This window comes from Anopheles gambiae, chromosome 2 (genome assembly GCF_943734735.2).
Source record: "Anopheles gambiae chromosome 2, idAnoGambNW_F1_1, whole genome shotgun sequence".
Taxonomy (NCBI): domain Eukaryota; kingdom Metazoa; phylum Arthropoda; class Insecta; order Diptera; family Culicidae; genus Anopheles; species Anopheles gambiae.
This window is the reverse complement of record NC_064601.1, coordinates 90,067,235-90,088,604: the sequence shown is the minus strand read 5'-3', so window position 1 is coordinate 90,088,604 and position 21,370 is coordinate 90,067,235. Positions and strand designations below refer to the sequence as shown.

The 21,370-nt window shown below is 45.8% G+C and overlaps 1 protein-coding gene across 2 annotated transcripts in view; it reads right to left on the bottom strand.

Moving 5' to 3' along the window:
• Nucleotides 1–724: 724 nt before the first annotated feature.
• Nucleotides 725–21,370, bottom strand: part of LOC1276466 (division abnormally delayed protein) — a 129,118-nt gene continuing 108,472 nt past the window's right edge. For both annotated transcript variants that reach the window (XM_003435681.2, XM_315813.5), the window contains exons 6-9: nucleotides 7,922–8,106; nucleotides 6,518–6,722; nucleotides 6,133–6,256; nucleotides 725–6,006 (exon numbers count right to left, since the gene is read on the bottom strand). In XM_003435681.2, the coding sequence (XP_003435729.2) occupies nucleotides 5,840–6,006; nucleotides 6,133–6,256; nucleotides 6,518–6,722; nucleotides 7,922–8,106 (681 nt within the window). In that variant the 3' untranslated portion in view covers nucleotides 725–5,839. The remainder of the gene's footprint in view (nucleotides 6,007–6,132; nucleotides 6,257–6,517; nucleotides 6,723–7,921; nucleotides 8,107–21,370) is intronic.

The window sequence follows — 21,370 nt, the reverse complement described above, 5'->3', positions numbered from 1 at the left end:
TGTGAATGACATTTTTATGGCTAAATGTTCAATAAATAGATAAAATATGCACATACTTTGCATACCCACAGGCGCTTATATATTAGGACAAATGAGCGAATCTAAAAATCAGTGTTTCGCCTTAAAATATGCAATATGTATGAAATAAAAAAGCGTTATTACAAATGATTGAGCTGCTGTTTGAATCGAACAAGCTTGCAGCAAGCAATGATCAAATGTTCTGCATTTTTAATACCAGCCAAACAAATGTTTCGGACTTGTAGTACATGCACAATTGAGTAATTGATTTTAAAACTGTTAGCAAGATAGAGATAGGGAGAGAGAGAGAGAGAGAGAGAGAGAGAGAGAGAGAGAGAGAGAGAGAGAGAGAGAACAAAAGATAAAAAATGAACTAAATGTTGCACAAAATTAACAAAAAAGCACACCTGTTAAGCACAAAACACGCAAAACCAACGTCAATTTCAAAATCCTCCCAGCAGCGCGCCTACATTTATGCAATTCGCGGTACAAAATGGACCGCTCGAATAAGCAGAAAACCATTTAATTTCACCACAAACACAATGATACAATAATAGTTAAAAATGAATTACCTGCAGTTTGGATACGAATCTATCCGGTACACCTGCCAGGGGACAGGACAGTTAAACCCCCCCCCCCTCCCTACCCAAATTCGTGGAAATGATGGCACAAAACAAGCCGCTACAATAGAAAACACAACACGCCCTTTTTATTTTGTTATTCGTTCAGAATAATATGTTTATTGTTTCCTCTCTTTCCTTATGCACAGTATCGGTTGGTTTGACGAGTTTCTGTTGCAATTCTATTTTTCTGCCTGTTTTTTTTTTATTGCAGTGCGTTTGTTTTACTTTTGCAGTTTTGCAGCTGGAGGGTTCAATTTTTCAGCAAAACGTTTCCCTACCGCTCGATGGCTATTTCACTTCCTGGTGTTTGTGTATATATTTTTCGTTCATTTATGCGTTTTCCAGTGCGTTTATTTATTTATTTTTTTGCTTTTTTCCCCACCCTCTTTCTCTCTCTCTGTTTTACTCTCATTTGCACCGATTTTATCTCGCATCGAGAGACTGGGAAGCAAATTAATTCAAGTGGAGAAAGGAGGACTCATCATTTAACACGCACTCATCGATCATCGATTGTGCCTGCCTGGGGGAGGAAGGAGGGTTGAGATGACCGTCTATTTTTCGTTTGCATTCTGCAATTTCCCGCTTTTTTTGTGTAAGTGTGTGTGCGTTTGTGAGGAGGTTGTGTGTTTTGAGGTTGCTTCTTCTGATTTTTATTTCAATTCTTTCCCTACTACTGCTATTGGTTAGCACATTGTCCTGCTTCGCTTAATCACTTTTCTAAGTGCGTTTCGCTCTGTTTATTTCTTCTGCTTGCTTTTCGACGACAACGACGACGAGGAAAAGAAAAAAGAAAACAGAACAGAAAACCCTTCATATCCTATTTTGCCTACATATAATACACATTATTACGCTCGCATTTCGCGTTCACACACACACGGCACACACGGGACTGTTGTAGGATGTGTGTGTGTGTGGATTGCATTTTTCCGATCCACGATCCTGTCGTGCCGTTTTTCTTCCCCGCTACGTCACCGCTTCGTTTCCAACAAGTTGCGTGCTTTCAAAACTATTCTTTATATATATACTTTTTTGTTTATATATATTACCATCCTAGAATCTAGCTTATTTACTCATGCGCTTAGTTTAATTAATTTACCGTTTCTTTTTTCTTGTTTCCATGTTTTTTTTTACTTCCTGTGTTTGAACTGTATTTATTAGATAAATACAAAATAAATTGCGCTTTTTCCACTCTGTTTTTGCTTCACTTCCTCACTTCCACTTTCGTTTTCGCGTTTTGTTTTTTCCTTTTTTTGTTGTTTTTCACCCCACTTTGATTTCTCCTGTTCGCTCTCCGAACTAGTTTTTTTTTAACACTTATAATGGTAATAATTTTGCGGTACAACTTCCTCCGTCGTGGGGATGAAGCCGTATTCGGGGGAGGGAGTAAAAGGAGGAGGGATGTTTGGTAAGTTTTGCCTTGTCCACGAAGCCTGCACCTGCATAGCTAAATCGATTGCAAGCTTTAAAGGCTTTGAAAGCTTTTTTCCCCCCTCTGTTTGCATGTTTGCACGGATTTCGAATTTTGTTCCAGAGCGTGCGCAAGCGTTGAAAATTTAGAACTACACCAAGCGCTGTATGCTTGCGAGACGGGATGAAGGAAACGGGAAAACACTGTCACCCCCCCTCATTTAGCGATTCGGTAGGTGATTTTCGTTTTTAAGTTAGTTTCCGTAAGAGGGATTTTTTTTTTTTGCTTTACAAATTATGACTCGAATTTTGAAGACTGATTTCTTTACTACCGAACCGTGGCTAAAAGGGGGGGGGGGGGGGGGTGGGGAGAGAAGTGTTTGAAGGGGACAGAGAAAATCAACACATGCACATGTTAAAAGAATACTACAGAAACATAATATATAATTGCAAAAACAAAAAAAAATCCTAAATCTAAGATATATCACTGGAAGTGGAATTAGCATTTGAATGTTAATGCTACCTGTTGTTGTTGTTGCTGTTGTTTGCATTCCTTTCCGTATTTCGCGATCCGTTTCTTCTTCCGCAAATTTGTGTTTGTTTCTCCCCCATTGGTTTCATGCACGTCCTCGCGTACGTTTGGCGGACGAGTTTTGACGTTTTTGTTATTTTGACAACAAAACCCTTTTTTTTTGCTATATTTTTTTTTCTTCTTTTCAACGCACGGAAGTAAAAGGGGTTCATGGCACCATAAGATTACGCTTCCCTTTTCGCACACCCTCCTTTCCCAAGTGGTCGTTCTGTCTGGATCGGTCTGGTTCTGGAAACGTGAACCTTCCACTCACTCTCTATCTCTCTCGGCCTGTCTCAATCGTGTCGCAAGTGTGTGCGGTGTAAACTATGTGTTAATTTAAACATTTCCCTTCCCTTTTCTTTCCCTTGCGCCAAACTGTTAGCAGTCTGGACGCGTTACGGAGCGTTACGGATCAGACTGCGTTTGATTCTGAATGCCTTTCCCGCTTTCCCTTTTTCCCACGCTTGTCGTCGTAGTAGTAGTAGTAGTAGTAGTATTAGTAGTAGTAGCAGTAAGTAGGCCCATGTAAACAACAATCTACTAACAATAAATTAAATTTTGCACACCATCTAATTTTGCACACCTTCCTACAGCTTCCAGAAACCGAAGATCACCAAACACACTCGCCAAAACCACACACACACATTCCTATTTTCTCTCTTTCTCTCTCTCTCTCTCTCTCTCTCTCTCTCTCTCTCTCTCTCTCTCTCTCTTTAGCATACCGGATTGTATTCATCTTTGCGTATCGCTCCTTCTTCTTTTCCCACAATCACAGATAGTTCAAACAATTGGGTTAGCATTCCGTGCGCTACTACACTTCACAGTTGACCGTTTTTCCTTCGTTATTACTTTTTGCTTTTGCTTTTGCTTTTAATTTGTCTCTGTATGTCGCTCTATTGCGTAACGACTTCCGGCTCGTTTCACACACACACACACACATAACCACACAACCACGAGTGGGTGGGGCTTCTGTTCTGTTTTCCACGCGTGGGCGCAACAAACCATACCGTACCATCACTACTGTACAACGAATCATTCCTTCCCGCGCACGTTCTATCGTAAAACAACATTTCCGCATTTAACAACACCTACGCACCAAAACATAGCAAAAAAAAAACAATCTTCGCACATACACACACACTCAAAAATGTACACTTTTGTTTCTGGACTTTATCGAATGACTTTGAAAGAAAGAAAAAAATATTGGCGATAGCTTCAGTAGCCCTTTCCTTTTTGGCGGCACTCCATGACTGATGATACAGCATACAGTGGCCTACCATGCGTACTATGTGCCTGATTGAATTTGAGTAAGAATGTGTGTTGTGTAAATAATAAATAAAAAATACAGCAACTGTTTCCAGCCGTGAACGAGGCAGAACACCTTTTAACTTGATCATGCCCCATGCCATGCGCTTCAAATTGCATACACTTTTGAAAGCGGTAGCAATGCCGCCTAACAGTATGCACCTCGCATGCCAAAACTCGACTCGTTTGCAACGATTAGTGGAAATTCATACTGCTCTTCGTTCCGTTCGCTTGATATCAATTACTAGTCCGACACCACCGAAGGCAACACAACATCAGGGACAAAGTGTTCCCGTGTGCTAACACACCGTCTGGCACACTGGCACGGCGTCAACAAAGTGTCTTGCGAGTGAATGTGTCGTGCGTGTAGAAGAATTTGTTAACTAGTGTTTACGAATCTATGCGTAGGTTGTTTTCTTGCGGGCTTGATTTCTATGTTGCTATTTGAAACGAAAGAAAAAAATCTGCTTCTTCCTCTTTTTCTTGCTTCTTTTTTTATCTTGATTATAACTGTTGTTTGCATCCCACTTGCCCGCTACAGTTTCGGTACGGTAGCAGGTTAGGTGATTGATTTTAAGTTAATTATTTACATAATGTTTTCATGACCGATTCGATTCTTCCATTTCTTGCTGCTTAAATCTGCACACATTTCCTTATTCATCTTTTTGCTCCATGTTTTTTTTAGTATGGATTAGTAGAAAGATAAGATGATCATATCGTGATTCTAGGATGAGTTTTTTTGTGATTTTTTTTAGTTTGCTTTTTTAATTCGGTTTTTTTGATAATGGTCTAGCTACGATATTGATCTGTTTTTCTTGTTTTTCTTTTTGTTAACGACTAATTAAAGTAGACATACTCGCTTGAGAAGAGATGATAAAGAGAGATAGAGAAAGAGAGAGAGAAAGAGAGAGAGAGTTAGAGAGAAATAGACGAAATGGAAGTCGTGCAGAATGATCCAATGACTGACAAGGGTTTGGAAACAAAAAATCTTGATTTCTACGCAAAAAAAAACACATTTTCGAATTAAATAAATGACAGTGGAAGAATCATCACGGCATTAAACCATCAGAGCGCGCGCTCCTGCTAAACGTACGCCCCTCTCTTTGTGTTATCGGTTGGCTCGAATGACTTCTGAAATCTTACAAACAAAAATCCCCACCTGACACATCCACGAGAGATCAAGCTTCGAAACGTTCGATCTTTCGGTTTGAGATTTGCTGAGCAGCCTGTTTAGCTGCACCGTGTGTATACACACACACGCACACACACAAACACACAACAGTTGATAGCGGCCGCCGCAGACGGCGTATCATAAAAATAAAAGAAGCTGGGCGTATAGCTGCGCGGGGTATGATCAACCGGAAGCACCTCTGGTGCTGAATTCCAATGCTAGCAGCACGAAGTAAAACCCCTACAATCGTAGTAATGGGAAAGCTGCCCACCATCAAAGCTGAATTTCGTTTCGTTCCCGCTCTCCTTAACAGTAGACCTTAACGAGTGACACAGAAAAGAATGAAACATCAAATAGTAAAACAGACTGTGCATGACTTAGTCCTTGCGATTGCAGTGACTCCGACGGGTATCACACAGCCGTCCCACACCAAGACGGGCTGCGGGAATACTAATGCCTTGACTAATGAATCGGTTGCCAGTGCACGCAAGGGAACACGCCGCCACACACGCCTTTCGGTACTTAATTGACGACCTTTCCGCCTGAACTGGGTTGCGTTGCGCCGGCTTGAGGAAGATGATCGTGTGTACGCCGCAGTAGTGTGTACGTAGTAGCCGTATTTCGTATTTTCATGCTACACTATTTCTTACGCTTGCTTCTCGAAGGGTGAGTGTGTGTGTCGTGTTAATCCAGAGCAGGGACAGGAGGACGGGTGTGTGTGTATGCGCGCGCACCAGTCCCTCAGTGACCGCAGAAGTCGCTGCTGAGCAGTAGCACCTGCAGGCACACGGCAACCAGGGTGATCAAACTCCAGCAGGAGCTGGTCGAGATTCGTTTCGCGGCGCTAACATCGGTGTGGCTGGGCGTGACGTTGGGATTGTCTCTGAAAATGGTGCGCGGGTTGACGTCTACGGGAGAAGGGATGGGAAGAAGTGTGGAGGGTTAAAAATGAGATATTTAGAATGTACATTTTAATGGACAGTCAACGAGAAATAGAGCAAAACCCAAAAGTGCTAGCGTTAAAGGACACTTACCGTCGCCGGAACCCGAGGCTAGATCTCCATCCTCATCGTCGTCGGAGGGGTACGAATCGCCCGAACCTTCCGCCATATCGGACTGCATCTTGTCTACGTCACTTCTGAACGTATTTGATGAGTACTGGGGAGCAAAATGGGGAATAAAAACAGAACATTAGGAAGCTAGTAGTTATAAGAAGCAGTTTGACGTAATTTTGTCTTGAAAATTGCATAACTTTAGGCGTCAAATATGGAGCATACGTCATTAAAACGCCTAAAGGTATGCAATCTCTTACACAAGACGTTTAAAAAGCACCTTTTTATCATTTCAATAGCCTTTCTTCTACTTTTTTTCCTCCATTTCTACAAATCCTAAAACATGCCACACCCTCCCCCGACTTACCGCTTTGTTCACTGCCGTCTTGAGATTGATGAGCCGATCGACGAGCGTCTGCATGTGGGGCGAGACGGTCGCGCTCGCATTGTACACCACTTCCGGGTTGTACCGGTCGCCGATCGTCGTCACCACCTGCTGGGTGTAGTCGCTCAGGCTGCTGCCCGTCCAGCAGTCCTCGTCCGTCGGGTGGTAGTCTTCATCTTCGCACAGCCTGCAAGCAGATCACACAACAACAACAAAAAAACCGGCATGAGATTATGCAGCCAATTAAAAGCTCCATCTCGTTTGCGCCCCCAAAGGGCTGTTTGTATGACGGCCAACCCGGCAGTTCCCGGAATCTGACAGCGAAACCCACGCGTGGCGCACATACTCAGCGGCAACGGCCATCTCGCATCAATCCGGGCGCGCATCATTAACACAGTGACACCCACACGCGCGTGCGCGCCATCTTAGCGGGTGCGGCCCGGTGCGGTATGACACAATCACGCGCCCCCCCCCCCGTCGTAACATGTTCTTACCGCTCAAACAATGGAACACGATTGTTGCATGCCCGGTTCCGGTCCAAAAGGTGGCGGGTTTGGCGGCATATGTGCGCTTGTTTCCTTTACAAACCCCACTCGAATGCAATTGATTGCAACACCTCACCGAGGCAGCAAATGAAACTACACCAAATCACCGACAACCCTTTGCTACTGCGCCAACACCACCACCGACTTTGTCTTGAGACGCGCACGCTTGTGCAATTAATCGATTCGATTGTTTTCTAACAGGGATGACTATGCACGCGGTTTGCAGAAGGTCACACACGCGGGGTTGGGTTGCGTTCTGTGCGATGGAGCCAGGCGGCAGGCGTTCGGCGTTCGGTGTCGGTGCGGATTTCGTTGCAAATTAATGAAACGCTCAGCCTGACAAGCAATTTCATCACGGCGGGTTGTTTCGGTTTGGTGGCGGTGCTGGCTCCGGCGTAAAAAGATTCCTTTGTAACACGCACGATATGCGTGGTAGAGAGGGAGCAAAAAGGCAACACATCATGCCGTGTACTGTAATGTGTTCCTCACTTAACCTTGATTGATGTTTAAAATATTAATAAAAAAATACCCCCATCAATCGGTTATGCAACTAATTTGCCAATGACTTTGAGCTGCCCTTAAACCATTGAGCAGCAGAAGAGAAGCAGAAAAAAAGAACAAGCACAAGGGTGCAATCTGCAATTTTCTGACTGCACATGCAACAATGGCAAAACCACGGATCGATTCATGCTGTTATCGGGCAGTAATGCGTCAATTGCTGCACCGTTTGCGCGACGCTCGGTCCAACGCATCCAGAGCAGCGGGCAATGTCACACGCGGAAGGAGCAACGATCGCGGAATGTTAATTAGTAATCATGCGGGTGCCCGGGTAAGCACTTACGTCGTAGAGAGCTGTATGAACAGATCCTTGTTCTTGTCGATCGTCATCTCGAACTGGAGCATCTCGTTGTTCGGTGCGAGCGGCCACTTGCTGCTGCCCGCCAGCGTCTGCGGTGCATCGTCGTACGATCCGTCGGCCAGATATTCGGATGGCATCATCGACGGTACGCCGCAAGCTTGTTCGACCTGTGGGCAGAAAATAGGGGGAAGAAAAAAAGAGAGATCGAGATATTAGATAAGGTAGGAACTAAGTTTTACAATTTACAAAAAAAAAGAGACTTTGCGCTCCGTTTCGATGGTTCAATCGCGATCGGAAACGGTTGCATAATAATTATTTTCTTTCCATCCTATTCGATGCAAATATCACTTCCCTTTGCGGAGGAGCGCATACCCCACGAACTACTACAATCAGCCCGATTGGGCAACGGTATCAGAATGTCACGGACACGGATCGTGCATCATCCGAAACCAAAATCGAACACTCAACGGCGCCTCAATAGATTCGGTGTGCCAAAATTTAGCCAAAAATCGCGCAAGGCAGCACACCACGCGCCTGTTTTGGGACAAACATATTAATATTAATCAGATTGTGAAGAATTAAATTTAGCTGCTCCATCGGGAAATCGCTGGGACGCGTACGCGTAATTAGGATGGTCCTGCTGTGCCCCGGTTGTCTAGCAGCAGCTAGACGAGCGAACCGTACAACTCCATTACACTAACAGCCTCTGCTTGCAACGGCCACCGACTGTGTGTCCTTCGCGCGCACAGTCTAAAAAGTCATCAAGAGATGCATGCGCGAATATAGGCACGCGGCACTTTGGGCGAATGCCGAAACAGCGTGGGGCGGCAGAATGGCCGCCGCTGCATAAATGGAATGCAAATCAACCACTGTGCGCGGACGTTTGCACGATTTGCAGCGAAGATGCGTTGCCGTTTGGAGCGGCGGTGAAGAAGTTGGGCGGGTCGGGTGAGTGGAATTATTTGAGTGGTTCTGAATGAAGATTAATGTCACGGGCATGCAGATGAGATTTGTGTCGTTTTTTTGTGTGTGAAGCAAAATCGTGTCGCTTCCGGTGCACGAAGCAGAGAGAGAGAGAGAGGCCAGTGTTTCGTGTTTTCTTTTCGCCACACCCTCCGGTCGCATAATTTAAATATTTCGACTGTATTGAGAGTGTGTAGAGGAGATTTTTGCTGCACACGAAATGAGCTAATAACTTGTGTGACTTATGTTCTGGGGCCTCCGGTGGAAAGAACAGGCGCGCGCGCGTTTTCGGTCCATTCAGCACAACTTCCGGGCAACAGAACCATCGTCGTCGCGCAGTGTACTGTGCACGTGCCTGGAATTAAAAATTAAATCCAGTAGCCGTCGGACGAGTGGGGTGGCACACGCCCCCGGGCCATCAGAGTTCGGCCTCGGCGGACACACGTCATCGAGTATAATCTCGCCTTGCCAATCCCCCAATTTCTGTTGCTGTTACTGCACCATTCTGCTGCCCCCTCCAGAGACCCCCTTAGAGGAGGCTTTGTTGCACGACTTGACCAGGTTTCGTGCGGTGCATCGCTGATGAAGGCTTAAGGAAGCACTCAATCACTGCATTCGTTTGTTGCATCGCCAAAGCGAGCGCTCCGTCCGAGTGGTGTAACCAAAAACTGGCAACCACTCCAAACTATGAAGCGCACGCGAGTTGAAGAGCGCGGGAGTTTTGTGTTTTAAAAAATTGAAAATAATTCCCAGGTCAGCATCAATCCAGCGCCAGCACAAAACGACAACAAGGAACGGATGCTCAATTGGATGCTGCAAAGGGCAGTACACGTGAAGCTAAAAGGTGGAAGAGGAAGTGAGGAGTGGGGCAAACGAATCTCGGCAACACATCTCGGACACGGCGATGATGATGATGATGATGGTTCCATTGCTTCCACAACGGCCTGGTGCAATACTGGCCTGGCCGTCGGTGTGCAGAGAGTGTGAACATATAAATCAGATTTATGCTCAGACAAACACGCACGGTTCTGGCACGCGTAAACATTGCGCAACAACATACATACATGAACGCGTTGTACGCGTTCACGTTCCAATGGCAGCAGCAGCGGCACGTGGGAATGCGCGAGCGCGCGGTTGCAAAAGGTATTTCCCGCCTGCTGATTGCGCGCGCGAAGCGAGAATGATGATTACGGGAAGGTGATGGATTAAAGAACGGATTGTGCGTGTGTGTGTTTGTGGCTGTGTGTGAGGGGTTGAGAGCAATTGGGTGTGTGATTTATGCTTCGGGTGCTCCCTGGGAGTGCGCTGGGAAAGGTGTGTGCAGGAATTTAGTGGATGGATTAACGCACCAGCCAGCCAGCCTCCCTGAGGGATGATGATATGAATTATTTTTGCAATTGTTTTTCGTTTTTTTCTGTTCAGAGCTCTCTAAACGTTGTGTTCGCTTTCTTTTCATCCCTGCAACGTGGTTGGCAGGAGGAAGTTGATTTTAATGCTCCACACACACACAGTTTTAATCGCTTTTGATTGAACCCCGGCGTTGATGTTTCAATCAATCAACGATAAGTGCAGCTGCATCCAATCAGGTGCGAGATTTATGAGTTACGCGTGCTAAATGACCGCTTATTGCGTTGTACACTGCACGCTGCAAAGAAGTACAGTTCGTGGAGTTGGCGAAAGCGAAACGTTGCATTTAAAACGTGGTAAAATGGTAGCAAAACAACAACTTTATTGATGCGGCATCCGTTCCCAGGCCGGGATGCGAGCCGAATATATCTCTATTCCATGGTATTTCCCAATCCCCAAGCCTAACTCAATCAGTGCTAAACCATTCACACTCATGGCAACTACTGCTGCGGATGTGTGTGCTGCTTTTTTTTTCTGTTGTTGCCCCTGTTCCGAGTGCCTGTGTCTGGTTTGTTGGTGGTATTTTCCCATTAACAACCATTTACGAGATGAGCTTTTTGTTGTTGCTGTTGTTGGTTGCTGCTTCGCGTTTTCGCTCGCAGTTTGTATTATTCCTGTGTGTGCGTTTTTTGTTTTGGTTTGCTTTCATCCTGAATCCAAGGGTACCAGGAGGAGCGAAACGTTGTCCTCCCCCTGCAGGTGGTCTGGGAGAAGGTGGCACTTTCAATTAGCATAAATTAACACCTTTCCTCCAACGTGTGGCAAATGAGGTAGGTAGGTAGGTGGCAGTGGAAAAGGCAAAAGAACGCAAACGGAAAACTACAACTTCTGGCTGGGTGAGAGCTGGGTTTATAAAATGATTTTGTTTTGCCGCTAAGCTAAGCCTAAATCTAATCTCACGAGCGACTGACCAAAACGGTGCCGTAGAATGTTGGGGTTGGTGTGATGTTCAATCAAATTATGCGAAAAACAGTGAATGAAGCCACAACATCATTACACATTACGACGAGTAATTACTGCGGCAGGAATGGAGTGATTGTATACCCCTTCATTCTGCACTAATGGATCTCGTTCGAAACGATTGTGCGTTTTTTCTTGTGCGTTTCGAATTAATCCTGGATTTTTTGTATGTGAAAGATTGTATCAATTAGAAAGTTAAGAGTAATGAATTAACAAGAAATAAACACTACGAATATGGATACAGCGTTTCGAATCATATAAGGGAATAGTTCAACCACTTAGGGGAATGTTGCAAATCGGTAGGGGAATGTTGCAAGCAAGCTGTGGATGTTTGCAATCACTTAGGGGAGTTGTGCAATCGATTAGGGGAATGTTGCAAGCGTACTGTGGAGCTGTCATCAGACGGTGGGTGCCGGTGTAAAAAGCTTCGAATTGATACCGATGATGTTTTTTTTAAAACATCGTTTGGAGTTGTTTTCGTGTGGGATTCTGCTGTACACATGATAAACTAAATAAATCCTGCTGCGGAGCCATAATTAAACATGATAAGTTAGTAAGATTGACGAAAATATTTTAAGGTATTTACAGCGGCACCCACAGTCTAATGACAGCTCCACAGTACGCTTGCAACATTCCCCTAATCGATTGCACAACTCCCCTAAGTGATTGCAAACATCCACAGCTTGCATGCAATATTCCCCTACCGATTTGCAACATTCCCCTAAGTCAGGGCCCTCCAAACTTTTCAGATCGCGGGCCGCATTGGTTCCAAAATAACTATGTTGAGGGCCATTTGACGCTACCTTTAAATGATGATTGAACGTTTAAATCTCGTTTTATAACAAAATACTAACGTTACTTGTACAGATTTGAGTTACCAAAGCTTGATTTTTGTCTAAGAAAAGTAAAAAATGCAATTCTATTTGAAAAAGTCATAATAACGTAATATTTATATTAACTCGGGCAAAGTCATCGTGGGCCGCATTATAAGCTCCTGAGGGCCGCATGCGGCCCGCGGACCGTAGTTTGGAGACCCCTGCCCTAAGTGATTGAACTATTCCCTTATATGATTCGAAACCCTGTAAGAGTAATACAATCGAGTGTCAAGAGCCAAGACAAACATAAAATGTCCAATTCCATCAAAATCATACAGATCTTCCTACAAACGAGATGTAGTATCCCAAACGCTCACACGCTTTTCTTTTCTTTCCCAAAAGTCATCATAACTCAAACCACCATTAGGAATCCTTTCGTTATTGCAGGTAGCGCGTGTAGTTCCGCTAGAAGGTAACAAATCGTACCGTGACGTTCAATCAGCCCTTCAGTGAGCTGGCTCAAGAAATATGACCCGTTTCGTTACTGCTTCACTCCATCGGTAGCTCCAACGCGCAGGGTAGCGCACATCCCCAAAAGCACCCGAATTGTTCCAATCTTCTGTTGCGCTTTCGGGCGCGCGTAGCGTGACGTGGAGTCTCCTTCCTTCCAAACCAATCACTATCACCGGGGCTGAAGCTGAGGACTGTGAACAGCGCCACGAATCGCGTGTCGGATGGCTGGAATGCAATTTCCAGCCAATGCAACGCGCGAGCAAGCTCCGCACAGACACGGTGGCACCTTGGTGGCCGTCCAAAACCACCTTGCACTTGGGTTTGACTTTTGAGAAACAATAAAAATCAATCACATTCTGAGTGGGCGGGATGGCGCTTTCGCTCTACATCGTTCCGGGACGGTTCAAGCGTGGATTGATTGATGTCGCTGTGTTCCTAACGGCTAAGGCAGCCATCTTTCAGTTTTTTTGGTTCCAAAATGACCCTTTCCAATTGGCCCGGGACAGCTTTGTGAGCAAACAGTGTAACGAGAGAAAGCCAAGTAGAAAGCAATTTGAAGTTCAACATTATCGTTTGATTGTTTCGAAGCCATTTTTATACCCGCTCTTACTTTAAATCCTTCAAAAAGCCCTAAGTATGCTAGAACAAGCGTGTTCGTGCTGGCGCCGCTTTGTCACCGTTGAAATGATCGTCGAATCGTTTGCACTGCTTTGCATAATCCGACCCTGGTCACTGTCTTCGCTGTCTTTCTTACACAAAGCGGAGCTAGCCAACAAAAACAACGAAACCGCCATAAAAGATCATTAGTATCCAGTTATGTACGGTGACATTATTCCTGTTTTTATTAGTCTGGCACACACTGGCGTACTGTGTGCCGTGGCGCGTTGTTTGATGCTCTCGCCCCGCGTTCGATACGCCAAGCTTTGCGATAATTTATGACTTTATTCGAAATGTCTCGTGTGCGTGTGCTTATTTTTTGTTTTTTTTTTTGGGTGAAGGTGCGATACCGAAAGCATTCCAAAGTTAGACACACACTAAAATGAGATCCAACAATCGATACACGTGAGTTGGTGAGCGGGACGGGAACCGTTTTGCTTTTATGAGAGCACCGCCGAAACGGGGACTGAACGGGGTTGAATGCGAATCATGGCAAGACCTAGATCAATTTCGTTATCGAACGGCTAATGCGACACATTGCGAAGATCATCCACCGAGCCAACAGAGCACTGCTTGAGAATCAAAACCAAGTTTTCGCGTGATGTTATCGTTGCCGAACGGACTGAAATGGTTCAGTGAGTGGCGTGCCTGAATCAATGATTGTGCACATCTTCCGAGCCGAAAAGTGAAAAATCGTGTTCGAACCTGTTGCTTTCAACCCGCCTTTTTGTGACTTGCGTTGTGTATTCTCAACCCAAATTCCTCACCACTGTTGGGTTGGAATTCATCCCCGAGAAGTCGGGAAGATATTGCAAACATAATTCCGAACCTGATATCTTGCCCGGTGCTATATTATGAGCTTGAAAAGTGCTACCGATACAATCAGCCGATCGCGGAGGCAAACGGACCCAAAAGAGGCCTCGCGAGTGAAGAATCCGATGCGCAAAAAAACCGAAAAAATCAAAAACCTGAAAACAGAATGTCCGAACACTCGGATCGGCACATTCGTAGCCGTACATTCCGGGGCATGGGCGGCTAATCTGATTTTGTGGAGCACCGCCCGATAGTTCGGTATAGTTCTGGGTCTGGGACGCCCGAAACCAAACACCGAAACGCTTTCAGTGCGCGAAGCGAGAGGATGTCGGCAGGATTGGCTTCCCCTTCTCTGCCGTGTCTGAACTTGGTAACTTTGAAGCATCGCTCTCCGGTGGGTGTCGGTAAAGTTGAAAAGTGTCACTTCTTATTAATGGCAAAAAATCGGGTGCCTGTGTCTGCGCGAAATTGGGTAGCGCTTTTTAGGGTTCGCTTGTGAGCAACTACACTGGTGGTAAACACACGCACGATTGGATGGATGGCGATCTTACACCACACGGCCACGTTTCATCAGCCTGCACACAGGCAGCCTTACCCTTAAGTCTAAGAGATATTTGCGATTGCCGCCAGCTTGAATGTCCTGTCGAAGAGGTTTGCGTCCTACCAGCGCTGCGCATACGTACACTTTGATGCCTTTTGAGCCTAACTCCAATCGGTCAAATAATGCGATCAGTCATCTTTTTTTGTTGTCGATGTACCACACACAAACACACGCACCGACGTCAACGAATTCCGTTTCGATTTGCCGACCGGATCGGGTACAAGGCGACGGACACTTCGAACATCGCGCGATCGCTGTTTCGATTTTGTCTTCGAACGCAACCGAAACATGACGCATCGCCGGACCCCGGCCGTGGTGCGATCGAGAATCATTCGTCTTCGTCCTTTTATCTTTGATCTGGCTGAAGGCCCGTTCTTGCCGCCCTGCTTGTTCCTCGTGATTCTATTGTGAGCACACACACACACACACACACACATTCCTTCACAGCACAGCCTCCGGGGCCGGGTGGTTCTATCGAGTACCGAGTCGTGTGTGAACGATCAACTCTCGCAAGACGACAGCCGCCAGGAATCCAACACAGTCAACGGGATTGAAGTGAAAAGCCCCGTCCTCGCTAGGATTGGTCTATTACTTCGGTGCTCGTTTCGATGGTTAGTACTGCATTTTTTTTTTTGAATACTCATTAATCATTTTCCCGGTGAGGTGAGAGCGATGCTACACGGAAGAGAGGACACAAACCGGACCCGGAATGGATCAATAGAAATTGCCGGTTTTTTTTGGGATTGGAGTAGGGGGCAAAGTATTGAGACGGTGTTCGTGTAATCGGTCCGGCGGTTTTGTTCTTGCGCTACAACAATGGACAATGAAATTCTATGAAATTTCGTGTTTCAGTTGCTGTATGCGCCAGGCTGGTTAAAAAAAGAGTCTTTGGGTACGAATCTTTGGATGTTGGAGGATGCGTTCGAACAGGTAATAGAACCATAAATTCTCTTAATGTTTTTGAAATGATAAAGGAATGATTGTAATATATTGTCTAATTTTATGTCTGAGCAATATTCGCCAGTATAAGTCTAAGATACATAACGATACGATCTAAATTCGCATATTTCAAGGATTCATGCATTCCTAAACTTTACGTCCAACAGACGAGTGCATTTGTTGGAGATCTATGGTGTCGTGCTAAGCGCCTGGTATGATACACTGGAGAGCGTGAGTTCGAATCGAATATTCACCATATTATCATAGCTAAACTTTGCATTTTCCTAGTAAAGGTAATAATTAGGTTACTGAACCCAGACAACAATAAGCCACGTCTTTTACTTTATGGTATTATAAATTGAAACAAAATCTGTTGAATCTCCCTCGAAACATTCATAGGTGCTTTCTCATAAAAAAAAACTACGCGTATAATCACTTTTGCTATGAAATCTATTTCACACGCTTACACACGATCATGATCAAACATTCCACACCAACAGAAACTTGCCCGTGAACTTCTCCCTCATTGCTTCTCACACAGATGCCTCTTCCCAATTTCTCCATCATCCCCACCGTACACCGGCTTTCTGCTTTCCCTCGTCCCGATCTGCGGAGTTCGGAGTTCTAAAATTCCCAGCCATTCGGCACATTATGAATGATAATGCAGTTTTTTTCTTCTCTTCATCCATGCTCAAAACCCTTGGCTACGCAAAGCAGGCTCGGTGTATCTGTGTGTGTGTATTGCGCCAGAGTCGGAAATGGTGATCATCTTTGTCCACCGGGACTTGCGCCCATGCCCATTCTTCAGCTCCGGACCTTTACAAAACCTCCCCCCCCCTCCCATACGAGACCATTATGTCCAGCGAGAAAACAACAGGAAGATGACCGTTGTTGCAGTGCTGCTGCGCGGCCCGATTGCTAAGCCCTTCAAGCTGAACCCTATGATTATCGAATGGTTTTTTATTGTTTCTCCCTTCTCAAACCCCTTGGGAGTCCCACCGGATTGGCTCGGGCGATGTTTGTGTTGTGCGCGCACCGAGCAGCATCCTCAGCAGCAGCATCAGCAGCAGCAGCAATAATCCGCTACTCTTCTTCAGTGTTGAAACCATACTCCGGTGAAAAGATGCTGTCTCATTATTTTTAAATTTTCCTCTATCTATTCACACATGCTCTCTCGCTCTCTCTCTCTCGCTTTATTGCTGTTTCTCTCTCTTTCTCTACGGGACTCGGGAATGGTCGAGGAGATTGAGGGTTCGGGCGCCCGTATTGCTCATCATAATTGTTGTGCCGCGCTCTGCGCCGGTTCGCTTCCTCTTCTGCCTAGGTGCGACCGGCACACTCGGAGGACCCCGTTTAGCGCCGTAAAAGATACCATATATCCGTAATTCTAACCTCCATTCCGAATTTCTAGCCGCTGGCCGATAAAGATCGTGCGAGCATCGTTAGAAAATGACACACGGGAACCCTGCTGTTCGACTGAGCCAAAAGCAACCGGATGCGATGCTGTGATGCGATCGGAATGTTGGTCCAATTTTCCGATATGCACGAGCTAACCTGCTGCCGACTGGGACATCCAGGGCACCGTTAATGCATTAGGCACTAGACAACTCCAACGCTTCCAATTATTTCATTAATAAAACAAAGTTAAACGCTCGGACGCGCCCTTAAACCTCTCTTGCAACCTCAGGCAGCACACAGAAATGCAGTGTCATAATAAACACCCAATAAATAGCTAGATTGTTTGCTTACTCACCCTGGCCAAACAGGTTGCGGCAACAGGGTGGAATGCTATCTTTTTGGCCATAAATATTGTTGTTACATACTCGCTTACCTACCAGTCACTCTTTCCCTTGCTCTCTGTGTCTCGCTTTTGTGCGAAACATCTTCAATGGGTGTCAATAAAGAGACCGAAAAGGTGAGCAAAAGGTGAAAAAAGCTTCACAAAAGAGCCAAATAATGTGATAAGCATAAAACCGACGAAACGCTGCCAGTGCGAACGAGAAGGCAACACTTTTCTGCATTCCGCCTTCTTCCCTCCGTTGTAAAGAATGCAACAAATAAACTGAAAAATGCTAAAGAAATGATTAGTGTGCATCATAAGAAAGGAACAAGAGCTGCAGGCGCTCGGAACAACGGTCTCTTTCCCTTCCCAGGGGACAAGTCGCAAGGGCATGGAAAAACTTAGAAGGAAAGGGTGTATGTATGTGTGTGTGTGTTTTGTGCTTTTTTTGCTCCCTTCCCTGCTGTTTTGGCAGTTTTCATTGCAACCTTTAGTTTGCGCTCGCTCGTTGCTTCTCCCCGCGCGCTTGATCTTGCGCTTCGTCGATCGCTTTCGATCTCGGCCCGTTGTCGCTGAAATCCGAAAATCAGTGGAGAGTGATTCATGGCTAACGTTTCTCACACTTTGTGTTTCCCAATTTTCCACCGTTTCTCCGGATTTTCGTCCGCGCTGCTTGTGGCCCGGGCATCTTGTAGCTGCGCGCGTTCCTTCCATCCCATCTCCAGCCACTTGCGAGCCCCCGGTTGGTTGGTGCGTGTGTGCGAGCGGTTTTTTTCCTTCTTCTGTTTTCTCGCTCGCTTATTTGAAATCTTTCGATGCAAGGAATCCACGCGGCACTGCCTGCTTGATCAAAAGCCCCCCTCCGAAAAGCCGTAGCGCTTCAAGGCGAGCTGAGCGAACGGGAACGCATCAACGAAGACGACGACGACTGCTCGAGGAACGTGTGTAGATCGAGACTGAGGATCTGCTGGAACTGCAGGCCCAAGCCCCAAGGGGTTGAAGAACACGAGCACAGGGGTGGCGAGCGGTGGATTAAATTCCATTCTTTGCGCCGTCTCGCTCACCCTTTGCAAATGTGTGTATTCATGTCGGTGGGAGTGGGAGGTGCGTTTGGTTTTCGGTTGGAAATTCTCACGAAATATGATCATTTATCATCACATGTAAGCGTTTGGCTGCGTATATGTGTGTGTGGATGTATGTATGTTGGGAGAGAGAGATTTTATGCTGAGTGAAATCGGCATGCAAGTCTTTCAGAATAAAAAAAAGGCAAACTTTGATTTGCAAAGTGAGTAAAAAATGAGGACCGAATAGGTAGTAATGTGGACGTCTTTTGTACGTGGGTGTATATTGCTTTCTGCCAACATGCCAACACATTAAAGGAGGTGCATGACAATATTCAAATATGTGCCCACCGACGACTCAGCCGCAAATAAGAACATTGTATGGGAAAAGACTCAAGCGGGCGGTAAGCTACGAACCTCTGAAAAAATAAACTTTTTATGATAATGTATATTACCAACGTTTGGTATTTGGAAGCAATGAAAACGTTACATTCAAGTACCCTCTATCGAAGGACTTTTGGATGACAAATCTGTCGCTTAAAAAAATGATCTGCTACGTAATCAATGCAATGAATAAGCACAAAATGAGTTAAATGAATGCAACCCGAGAGCCCTTCTTGCTTAATCGATAAATTTTATAAACAAAAACTCAAATCTCGTTCCGATCTCATCAGTTATCATCATCGACGCAAAGTCATCTCATCAGAGACGCAAAAGACGTGACTGTGCTTATCGTCCCAAACAAAATATCATCCTCAAATGACACCGCGCAAGATCATTGCACAATGTCAAAATGGTCAAACCGGTCAAGAGCGAACGCACAGCACAAGAGCGAGATCGTTTAAGCGTTTGACGAGAGCATTCCTTTTTTCCTGGAATGAATCAATTTTGAACACAGCAACCCGCACCAACCTGAAGGTGATCCTGAATTTAACATGCACAAGGCACGATCAATTAGGATGATAATCCCTTTTTTATATGCAGCGTCACATGCAGCATGAAAATTTGCAAATTGTGTGTCGAAATCATTCACAAATTCTTTCCAGAGTACCCGGAAAGCACCTTTACATGTGCGGGTTTGTGTTGTGCTCTGTGCGCGCAGGAGCGATTCAATCACACGTGTAATTGATTTTCTGACGGGTCATCCCGGCAGTAATAAGGAAGATAATAAAATTGGCGAAAAAAAAAGCATCAACAACAACAGTAAGCCATTATTTCATCAGATCACACCTCTAGTGGCGCGGGTAGAGGCATCAAAAAGTTCAAGGTGAGCTGGTAAGGCTCCTTTTCTCTCTCTCTCTCTCTCTCTCTCTCTCTAACACACACGCGCACAGGACATGGGAGGAAGCGCAAATAAAACCCATCATTAAGGTACGGGTCGATCTCGAGGGGAGCAAACACCAATTACTGCTCACTCATCGCCGTGCGGAGATCACCGGCAAGGGTAAAGGCTAGCAACGGGAGTCAACAAATCAAGGGGAAAAGAACAACAACAGCAATATACACAACAAAAAACAACCCAAAGCAGCCTCTCCAATTCTAGAAATCACATATCGATTAGTACAACCGTTTATTAAGCTTCGCACATGATTGGTAATTACCCGTGTCCCGTGGTGGTTCACACTCTAGCCAACCCTAAGCCTACCAATCAAACCATCATAAGTCACCCGGGCGAGAGTGGAACTGTTATGCGCGACACGAACGCGAAGGGAATCCGTGCAATGTTGTAACATCGCTCTCGTGTGGCATCAGGCGTGTGTGCAAATTGATCTTAAGCAATGAAGGCAGTTTTTCTTTCACAGCGAGTCACGGGATTACGAGTGTGTGTGTGTTGGTGCATTTTTCAGGGACAGAAAAATGCAATCAAGAAGAAGAAAGGTATGCGTTCGGGGGCTATGTTGTGAAACAGCAACCAAACCAAGCCAAAAAAAAGGGCAAGCCACAGAAAACGAGCGACGATAAAACAGCGATAAAGAAAGAAAGAGAATTAGCGGCACCGTCTGTAAAAGGGGATGACTCCCCAAACCCATAAACCGGTGAGATTCCAGGATTCCCAACAAAACCTATTCCGGATGTGCGCGGGGGGACAAGACGCACGCGGCGGCCAAAGACGATACGCGGGCTCTGCTCCACACAACAGCTTCCTTCTTCAGCTCGCACCCTGGGCCTGCAAAGTGCAATCGCCGCGGCCGCGTGTGGGACTATATTGCCCAAAACTGTGCGACCATGGCACGCGGAACGCAAAACCGCCCGAAAACCGGGTCCGACGAAACTTGCATGGCCACACTAGGAGAACTGCTGATGTTGCTGCTGCTGCTGCTGCTGCCGGGGTGGTCAAATGCCAGCCGGGGGAAGAATGTTGAACGATCGGAAAAAAAGCCCCGGACAAGAAGGCGAGCAAGAAAACGCATTCAGCGTCGTAACGATGGAAGTCTCACCATTTGGGTGGTTAGCAGTGCGAGGGGAGCTCTCTAGTGTTGTGTATCCTTGTTTTTTGTTTTGTTTTTGTTTGTCCGTTGTGTTTGTGTCGGGTTCAACCTCCTTGCGTGGTCCTTGCGGACCTTCGAAACGAGCAGGAGAAGAAGCAAACGCGCGCGCATTGCAATTGTTTCGGGTTCTGTTCGGCCCGTTTTTCGTTTTGTTCTGTCATCCCACACACCAGGGCCCGGGCGAAGAGTGGCAGTGACACCATCCTTTTAACACGGCGAACCTTGCAGAGCGATCACGCGGAGGAACGCAGAGAGAATTCTGGGTCTCACAAACAGCAACAAAAAAAAAGGTACAACCCTTGGTTGCCACACAAGCATTGGAGTGAACCGTACCCCGAGCCCTTGCATCCAGCGAGATGGAAAATAAATAATAAACGTTTTGGAAGACGTTCAGGGACGCCCTGACGGAACGCAGACACGCGCGCATGTGTTT